This window comes from Echinops telfairi, unplaced genomic scaffold (genome assembly GCF_000313985.2).
Source record: "Echinops telfairi isolate 266 unplaced genomic scaffold, ASM31398v2 ScPeMD7_31;HRSCAF=116, whole genome shotgun sequence".
Taxonomy (NCBI): Eukaryota; Metazoa; Chordata; class Mammalia; order Afrosoricida; family Tenrecidae; genus Echinops; species Echinops telfairi.
This window is the reverse complement of record NW_022103928.1, coordinates 5,063,372-5,073,519: the sequence shown is the minus strand read 5'-3', so window position 1 is coordinate 5,073,519 and position 10,148 is coordinate 5,063,372. Positions and strand designations below refer to the sequence as shown.

The window sequence follows — 10,148 nt, the reverse complement described above, 5'->3', positions numbered from 1 at the left end:
GGGAAGCGAGCTGTATTTCCCTGATGAGACCCCTCTGCTTATGCATGGCTCTGCGTAATGTATAATTCATCTGCTGGGGCTTGTGCTCGGAAGCGTTGATGGGAAGCCTGGGCACAAGACAAACGTGCTGGTGAGGGGAGTTTTCCCTGAGAGTCAGGGACTCAATTCTGTTGGAAGTTGAAAACCCATGTCCCTGATAGTCTACCTTTTGCAAAAAACACACACAAAAAAACACCTCATTTGGGAGAGTTGATAAAGAGAATGTAGCCGACATAATTATCTCAGCCATTCCTGGTCCTGGAAGAGGTAATGAACAGACATCTTAACAGTGAGGAGTCCGGATGTCGGCATGTTCTTTTCGTTAAACTGCTCTATCACCAATGTGACTGCTAATTAGTCTCAGGATTCTGGTCCTCAGGAGAGCTTTTTTATTTGAACCTGGTTTGTGGGAGGAGACTATGTCTGAGCTGCCTAAACACCTGGTCATTTAAATCCAATTTTCAGGCAGGTCAGTGGGTAAGTCAGATGTCTGGCACCATGGCAAATGAAAACAATGCCCCAACTAACACATCTTTTTAAAGTAGGTTTTACAGCTGAGATTGGTTTGAACACTCGAATGGGGTAACAAACAGTTCAATGACAATTCTTTAGGTGGCGTCTGAGGTTAGGGGACTGAAAGCTATTTGTTTTGAAGCCCATCTACTTTGGTGTGACCCCTTACTCTGAAAATATCGTCTGCTTTTCAGACACATCTTAGTAATGAAAAGCTGGGCCGAGCCACAGCCAGTTAGTAGTTAGCACTGCAGGCATGGCTGCAGAGGTCTCCTGACAACCCTGACCGGCTGAGAAACTTGCTCATAGCTTACCTTGGTTCGAGCACATTGGGCCAGGGTGAAGCTTTCTAGCAGACGCCCCCCCCCCCCAAAAAAAAAACCCCAACAAAATCACAAAAATCGCTGCCATCAAGTCAATTCCTACTCCCATCAGCCTGTAGGACAGGGAAGCATTGCCCCAGTGCGTGAGGAGAGTGCACGTCTTCATGGAGTGGTCAGCCGAGCTTTCTCTGGCTGCTGGTTCTGACGGTTGAACTGACTTTGTGCAAAGCAACTGCTGTGACCCGGAGTTCCCCCTTCCAGCAGGCAGACAGGCAGACATGCAGGAGTCCATGGTACATTTGTTTTTTTATTCTTTGCTGAAAGACTTTCACTTTACCTCTGTCACTGGGCAGAACTGAGATAGACAGGAAGACTGGAAGCCTATGAATAGGTAATACAACCAAGAAAACTTTGCAAAAGGCGTTTATTTCAGAGGCACCACTGCAAAATGAGGAATCACTTCAAAGCATATCAAATAGAAAATAATTTATTTTAACTTCATTTTTCTTAACGTTTGTTAACTAATCATGATTTCATGAACTTGCTTGTCAAAGTCTGTACCTTCAAATCTACAAAGCGAAATTTACTACGATGAGCACTTTAAATTCCACAAACCGTCTCCATCCACAACTTTCCTGTACATGCAAATTCTTCCGACAGGTGGCATTACTTGCGAACATGCTTTCATCTTCCGTGACGCTGCTGCCTGTTCTCCATTACTAGCCTTTACACCCTCTTGGGAACCTTGACCAGAAGTATGCTTACATTGATCTCTCCAAAGGCTAAACACTGCTGCTTTGGTTATGTGTATTAAAGGGTTTGGTAGTCTGAGTGGAAACCTTGACCTAAGTAATGGATTAATGGCCACTCATATGAAACACATTTAGCAAAGCAACTTTATAAAATAGGGCTCCTTTAAAAATACATACTGGCAGTTGTCTTTGTGTTTTCGGCAGGAAAAAAAGCATGTGTAACTTTTCTTATATGAATATAGCTTCAACAAATTATCTTGTGAAAGTATACTTAATAAAAGGCCTTTTTTGAGAAATTTAAGCACTTTATGTAAAAGATAACAAGTAAAAAAGTACAATTGCTATTCGAAAAAAAGCTCACTCGTTAATATTGCCTTCTGAGATAGTAAGGGCAGTCTACCTCCTGTTAAAATAGAGCTATGCCACCCAGCGTTGTAAAGTTCACACCTCCAACTATGCACATGGTGACTGTATTTATTTTATATACAAAAGCTTGCCGCATTGAACGAGGCAGGAATCTCTACCTCAATGGTAGTTTTTTGTTTGTTGTTTGTTTTGTTTTCTGTACAGAATACCAGAGCGTAAATTATACAGTCGTCACGGATAAGAAAGAATTGTATACTCTAGTGCCATCCGGAGACTTTGTGCCGTGGGTTAGGAGTTCTTGGATTGTCATCCAATTGTCAAATATCTTTTTGTTCCGCTTCTTCATCATCTTTTTGTGGCTCAGTTCAATGATGTTCATCTCCTTCTTGTCATCGGCGCCCTGCTGCTCTCTCAGACAGTCCAACCTGCTCTGCATCATGAACTCGCGCCGGCGCCTCTGCTCCTTGGCCTTCACCAGGTGCTGCTTCCGCTCCTCCTTGCTCCAGTAGCGCCCCATCTTCAGCTCGCTGATGGCGTCGTCGTCGGTGGTCATGCCACTGCGCTCCTCGCGGATCTTGAGGGCGCGCTCCCGCAGCAGGCGGTCCCTCACGGGCCTCTTGGTGATGTAGCGGGTGCCATCGCTCCGGATCTTGACCTTCCACTCCATCCTCGGCTCCGCCTGGCTGGCGGCGTTCAGGTCCTTGCACATGCTCACCAGGCTCATCTGGCTCTGCGCGTACTCCACGGCCGACTTCTGCTGGATCAGCTGCATGTAGCTCTGGTAGTGCTGGGCGTGGGCCGGGATGTGCGCGTGCTTGTAGGGCGAATGGTGGTAGGGGGGCAGGTAGGAGCCCCCCAGCTTCTGACTCGGGGTGGGGCTCCGGCTGCCCTCGCTGGCCTTCCTCTCCCTGCACTCCAGGGGCTGGCTGAGGGCCAGCTCGGCCGCCGGCGAGGGGCCGTAGCTGGGGCTGCCGCGCTCAGGGTCCTCCGTGATGGCCAGCGGATTCTTTGGGGTTCCTCCGTAAGCGTCGCCGGGCCCCGCGGCCCCCTCGCTGCTGCTCGGGCCGCCCTCGGCGGCCGCTCTCCTCAGGGAGCTGTCGGGGGAGATTTCCAAGGTGAGCGGGGTGCTCCGGCAGCTCTCCCCGGTGTTGTAGGCGCTCGAGCTGTCCTTGTCGGACTTCTCCGGGAGCTCGGTGATGTCGGACAGCTGGTGCCGGCGGACGTCGAAGCTGCTGCAGCTCCGGAAGCCGCCGCCGCCGCCGGGCAGCCCCCAGGGCTCGCGGCACTGCTCCTGGAGCTGCTGCAGCCTGTGCGCGCGCACGATGCTCAGGCACTCCAGCTCGATGCTGCGCAGCTCCTCGTTGAGCAGCTCCAGCTCCTTGTCCACGCTCTCGGGGTCGCTCTTGCTGGCGTCCAGGGGGCTGCTGCCGTAGCACAGGCCATAGGGGCCGGCGCTCTTCACCTGGCACTTGAGCTCCAGGAGCTCCCGGAAGCGCTCGCACTCGTCCACGGGGATGCCCAGGTAGTCGGCGTCGGCGCAGTCGGCCGAGATGAAGGACTCGTTGCTGAAGGGCAGGTCACCGCTGCCCAGCGTGTCCTGGCTGCAGGTCAGCTTCCTCTGCCCGGCCAGCGGGTTGGAGGACGCCGTGGGGTCGTCCGCATTGTTCTCCTGCTCCGAGCTCTCGTCGTTGCGGGTGCTGTCGTCTGTGCGCCCCACACCGCTGTCCTTCTCGTGCTGGTTGGACAAGATCGTGGCGGTGTCTGTGGTGCCGCCATCTTCCTCGTGTTTTTTCTGCAAAACAGGAATAGCGACAACGCGCGATCAGAAGTCAGAGGCGCAGGGACACGGCTTGCTCTTTCATCTCAGGACCAGTGTACCAGGGGGCTTTAGAAAGTTTGTGGGACAAATTCCATGATCTTTTAAACCCATTGGTTCATGAACTAAGCCCTCTTGTCTGCTATTAGGGCTGGGCCCAAAACAAAACCCATTCAGCTGCCCTGTACTCATTTCAAACTCGTAGCAACTCACTTATTACATAGTAGAAGTGCTTCCCAGGCTTTCCCCCTTGGCTATAATCTTTACAGATAGCCAGGCCTTTCTTCCACTGTACTATTGGGCAAGTTCAAACAGCCAATCTTTAGGCCAGTAGCTGAGCATTCCCACTACCCAGGGACCTACACAAGGGGCGTATCTCGATGCAGCAGACAGTGTCTCGTTCTAGTATACATGAACGAAAACCCACTGCCACTGAGTCCATGGGGCCTCATGGGGCCTCCATAGGGACTCTGAGGTTCTACATCGTCATGGGCGCACACAGCCTCATCATTCTCTGGTGGAGCACGTGGTAGGTTGGAACTGATGACTTTGTAGTTAGCAGCCCCGATATAGATACTAGGGCTCCTCATCATATAGTCGCCATGAATTGAGTCAATGAAAACTAACAACAACTTACAATGTTTGCGTGTTTGGCTGCTAACTAAACAGTGGGTGCTTCAGATCTACCCGGAGGTTCCTCAGAAGAGAGGCCTGTTGATCTGCCCGCTGGCAATGCCCATAGAACCTGATTCTACTCTGATGCACAGGGGTCAGAACTGACTTGAAGGCAACTTCAAACCTGGGAACGTCCTTAATCTTGTTGTGATCTTTAGTTTTCTGATCTGTGCAATGGTTAGAAGTATTGCCTAAACCCTTGTCATGGAAGCACATATGGCCTTGTTTAGCTCATACAGAATGAATGGATTACTATGACTCTGATGATAGGAATGGTGGTGTGAAGAAATTTGAGGAGCCTTCAAAAGTTCCTCACTTCCCACCATCATGACCCCATCCTGCCTTTCACTGCGGGTTGGGCAGGAGCATGTACACAGGTACAGATAAGAGCTCAGGACACATGGAATCCAGGTCAGATAAATCCCTCAGAAACAGAAATGGAGTACTGATACCAGGAGGGTAGGGGGAAGGTGGGGAGAGGAGGTGAGAAGAAACCTTGGGGAAGGGGAGACAGTGGCTGGAATAAGATATGAAAATAATAATAATTTATAATTTGTCAAGGGGTCATGAGGGTGGGAGGGGGGGTGGGAGCATAAAAAGAGGAGCTGATACCAAGGGCTCAAATAGAAAGTAAATGTTTAGAAAATAATGATGGCAACATATGTACAAATATGCTTGATGCAACTGATGTATGGGTTGTTATAAGAGATGTAAGAGCCCCCAATAAAATGATCTTAAAAAAATGTCATGGAAAAGTTCCATGATATTTTAACTCCATTTATCCATGATATTTTTGAAGCCCCCGGCTAGTCCTCTAAGCAGCCTGGATTAAGTGGTGATTGCTTTGCTCTAGAAACAGGGCTTTAGTTCTGCTGCTCTCCGTGCTCCATGGAGCCCCGATGGCTAAGCCATGGCTCCAATCACAAGGTCACAGCCAGGAAGACTCCACATAGGAGCACATTTCTACTCTGGAACATGGTGGGGTCACCATCGGATGGAACAAACTCAACAACAAATGGCTGTTGTTGTCTTGTGAATCTGGCCCATGCGCCTCCAAGTTTCAGAAGGTGCTACATCTTGGCATTATAGCTCAGCTTGAAGAGCCAGGGCAGCATCCTTTCAGCTAGGCAGAGGAGCAGCGTGACTTTCATTGAAGCGCCCCTAGAGAGGCCCTGCTTACCTGCTGCAGCACGCTGGCTGTGAACTGCATGGCCTGCTGGTGCTGCTCCTCGAGCATGTCCATGTGCAGCTCGTCCAGAAAGTCGTTGCGGTCGTCGTCCATCCAGCCTTCGTCCAGCTGGGGGAAGCAGCAGAGTTGCCTTTTGATTTATTACTTTTAAACACAGGGACTTAATATGTCTAGCGCTCCCTCCAGGAGTTATCGGATGCCAGCTGACCCACCAGTTTGCCCTGTGTCACGGAATGAGCCTGTCCTAATGAAGGGAGCTTGCTTGTGTGCCCCCCCCCCCCACTCCTCCACCACAAGAAGGTTTTTGATCTGTATCGACTGCTTTCAGTGAAGTAGGCCAACTAGGTAGGGGGGTTGCTGGCTACCCCCGTGCAAGTTTAAGCAGGCCGCAAAAGGAAACCACTTTTAGTGTGGAAAGTATTCTCTCTGGCAAAAAAACCTAGCATTACTAATTTGGCCTCCCCCAAGCTAACAGCTATTACTTTATTGAGCCCACCGACTATATATATATATTTTTATCTAGACCTTCAAGAAAAAGTTAGCTGACCCCAGGGAACTACCCAACTTCATGACCTGTGCTGTGTCAGACGCCCTCTATGCTGACGCCCCTAAGTTACTTTTCGTGGGGGTTTCACACCTAAAGTGGAGGCAGTCTCAGTGGATCAACAGGCTGAGATCAGGATTCCCTTGGTGGAAGTCTTGGTGGAGAACTTCCAATAACTGGGAAGTTCTCTAGGGGAGCCTCTCAATACCTCAAAGGTGAATGAAGAACCCCTGTGGTCTCTGACTCACACTGCCTGGCCTGAACTCAGTAGGCTTGGGGAGCTCAGGCTTACTTTCCAATCTGTAGTGAACAATGTCACATGTCTTTCTCTCAGTGGCATTCATTTGTCATAGCTCTCGCTTTCACAAACGTTATAACCCGAAACAGACACCGGATGTCACATAAGCAACCACCCCGGGCAGCCATGTTTGTCTAGACATTTGCCTAGTCTTGATACTTCCTATAAGTGGGATCATAAAATATTTGTGCTTTTGTGACCGACTTCTTCTACTCAGCATGGTGTTTGCATGGCTCATCGGTCGTGGCAAGGATAAGGACTTCATTTTGTGGCTCAGTAATATTCCAGTGTGTCTGCCAAGTTTTGTTTATGCATTCATCGGCTGACAGACACTGGAGCGATTTCCACACCCCTCCTTCACCTACAGGCACAGGACTCACCTGGAGCTCAGGCCTTGCGATCAGCAGGGAGAAGTTCTTGTTTTCTTCACTTGTTAGAAGAGCCACAGCCTCTTCGCGGTTTTGTACCTCTATCCCGTTAATCTTAACATAAGCAGGGAGGGAGGGTGAGTTAGAGGATAGGGTTGACAATAGCATAATTAGCAAAATGTTTCTGTCACCGGCTCACAGCGGGGATGTACAGCTTCTAGGTGGCTTATACAGAGGAGGAAAGGCTTTGCTGATGCCAAAGTGATTTACGTCCTAGGAGCCAATGATAACGTGGAGTTCCTTGGGCAGAAGCGGCAGGGGTTCTGGAAGGTAGCACTGAGGAGCTAGGCACAGCATATTCAGGGAACCCTCTGAGCGATGCATTGAGGCCCGTGCAGAAAAGGAATCAGAGAATGCATGACAACATGTGTTTGTAGACAGTGTGGTTGGAAAGGAAGAGGTGGAGTGGAAGTGAGCACTGAGGCAGACAGGATGGAATCAGGATAACACACTCTGTCCTCGGTGTGGTGCTACCACTTTAGGCAGAACCGAGGGTCAAGTGGGACTCACGTCCTATGTTACACCAGATAGCCCCTCACAGGAGTTTTGTTTCCTGCCCCAGCAACTTTGAGTTCTGCTGGTCTGAAGGTCTTTGTCCCAGTGCAGGGTGATCAGCCTTCTGTCTGGCTCCTTAATGCCGGGGAACCAACAGCCAGCAAATGAGGTGACTTGGAAGGGTGGAGTGGCTGATCCTAATTACCAAGGAGGTAATGGAGATAGGCCTGCTCTTCCACACAACTGAGGTGAGGGGCAGTGGAACCCAGGGGGTCCTCTGGGGAGCCTCGCAATATGTCTGTGCCCAACACTCAAGGTTAACGGAGAACCCCAGTAACTAAAGGGGCAGGACTACTGAGGACACAGTCACCGTCAAGTCCAGAGCCCTGAGGAGTGAGGTGCTGGCTGCGGGCTGGAGAACTAGAAGGCAGTGAAGAAGGATGCTTATTCATGGCGGTGTGTACAGTGACAAGCAGGAGACCAAAAGATGTTTTTAAGTGATGGAGAAATACATGTGGATTAAGCCTCTGGTGAACCTCCTCTGACCAGGGACCATGGACGTGAATAGCCTTGCTATATCAGAGTGCACTGGAAAGTGGAGTATGGCAGATATAATTTAAAATTTAGCAGGTTAAATTTTAGCACCTTATCATTGATATCCCTTTTAACCCGTTCTAAACTTGTTCTAGTTTTTCAATATTTTCTACTTTCTCTTTAATTGAGGATTTTCTCTGTTGTGCTTGTTTTCTGTGTGTTTTTCTCTACAGGAAATGCAGGATAGGCAAATCAATAACTGGCTTAATGGTTTCTTATAGGTATGGGCAAAGGAGGTTGTTGGGGAAATGGGGTGTTAACAACAATGAGCATAAGAAAGAAGAAAATGTTCCAAAATTGATTGTGGTAATGATGGATATTATTGTATTATTTGTGGATTATGTGCCAATAAACTGTCAAAAAACAAAAAAGACAGACAGACACTGAGAATGGCCCCACTCTGATCAGAAGGAACAGCAGGGCTCCAGACACAGAAACTCCCCCTGGACTCAATTCCCTATAAGGCTTAAGTGTTGAGTCAATCAGTTTAAAGGATTATTCGATTTGCTAACTTTTCCAAAGATGTTCCCATTTTAAAGGCAAGATGAAACGTGCGACACTTAGTCTAAAGTTAATCCTCCAGCTGTCACTCTGGTGGAGAAGGTCCAGGGTGTTGGCATGATGTGGCCCACGGATGGGTGGCTCTGGGCTCCAGCAGAATGAGAGATTAGGTGAGCTGGTCCAGTTCTGCCAGGCAGCAGCCTCCAGGATGGCTGCCCTCTTTAGCTGAGGGAGACCTACTCTCGCCCAGTGTCAGCGGGGCGCAGTCTTCTTCCTCTGTAGCATCTTAGACCCTCACATCATTTAACCTATCTGGCTTGGGGGAAGATGAGGCTGTCCGCTCCAACAAAGATTTATATCCTCAGAAACCGGATACGCGGTGGCCGTGAGTGGCAGTGGGGGTGGATCCACATGAATTTGCCATCCCTGCCCTTTGTCCTCTTTGGCATGTTCGCCCATCGAGCTCATATTGGCCCCAGGGCGTTCTGTGGTGACAGGCCCAAGAAGAGGCCTCCAGTTGCTGACCTACCTGGATAATGCGGTCTCCTTCCCGGATGCGCCCATCCTTGGCTGCAATGCTGTTGGGGTCGATCTGAAACAAGCAGGGATGTGTTAGCGCTCGGCCAGCCACGTGTGAAAATCAACAGTCGCTTCCAAAGGCTGGCTTTTAACCAACAGGAGGGGCTTCCACAAAGGCCACAGAGAAATTCTACTCTCTTTTCACTTCATTCTTTCACAGATGTTTCGAAGCCCCCTGTAGTCATGTTCCTGACGAAGTTTTGTCTTGCACAGAATAGAAAGTCTTAGTGTTGGGAAAGGAGAGACAGACGGGGCTCACTGTTTCCCCGCCCTTTCCAGGGCCTGTTTTCAGACCTTGCCTGGCAGCCGGCCTACAGCACCGTGTGCACAGTCCCTGCTCTCCGGAGGGCCAAGAGGGTGCAGAGAAGCTGGCTTTTGTTGTACACAAAGAATCAAAACCAAACTGGGGGTGCAGAGAAGCTGAAAGGGTGCCCTTTGATAGGTTGCCTATCATCCATCGCTATCATCCATACCTATCATCCATCGCTTGATGATTTTTATCACATGCTTATATAGTTAAGTCTTGGGAAATGATGTTAAACATGAAATGATACAACGGATCCAAATAGGATTGAGTATGGATGGTGCATCCCTCAAAACAATAATAATGGTTTGACATCAGGTCACTGGATGAAGTACATCCATTGGGATCATTATTAATCCTGGTAGACCAGCATTTGGTTCAGCTCTTAGAGACAGGTCCTTTTCTTGACAAAACCCATGTCTGCAAGGAGGGAGGAGTGTGATCAAGTAGCCAGATGGAAAGCTGTTTTGCTTCGTCTTCGCTACGAAGAGCCAGGCAGCTTCTCTCTGTCCTCAGAAAATGCACTGAGGTGAAGCGTACTGCACACATGGGTCAGAGAGAAATACTTTAAAAAGCCTAAGTGATTCCATCCACCATTCCACTCAGTGAACAGGAGATGGGAAATGTGAATCTGCTGTTCCCTCAGGGTTAAGCACACACAACCATGTAAACGGCTCCATTTTATGGTCGATTTGCTGCTTCTCCAGGGTAATTCTGCCTCTTGTGCTGCCT

General features: G+C 49.3%; 1 protein-coding gene across 2 annotated transcripts in view; it reads right to left on the bottom strand.

Moving 5' to 3' along the window:
• Window positions 1-1,282: 1,282 nt before the first annotated feature.
• The window catches only part of PDZRN3 (PDZ domain containing ring finger 3), a 265,912-nt gene continuing 257,046 nt past the window's right edge, over window positions 1,283-10,148 (bottom strand). For both annotated transcript variants that reach the window (XM_004702431.4, XM_004702432.2), the window contains 4 exons: window positions 9,063-9,125; window positions 6,896-6,997; window positions 5,665-5,781; window positions 1,283-3,785 (listed from right to left, as the gene is read on the bottom strand). In XM_004702431.4, the coding sequence (XP_004702488.1) occupies window positions 2,214-3,785; window positions 5,665-5,781; window positions 6,896-6,997; window positions 9,063-9,125 (1,854 nt within the window). In that variant the 3' untranslated portion in view covers window positions 1,283-2,213. The remainder of the gene's footprint in view (window positions 3,786-5,664; window positions 5,782-6,895; window positions 6,998-9,062; window positions 9,126-10,148) is intronic.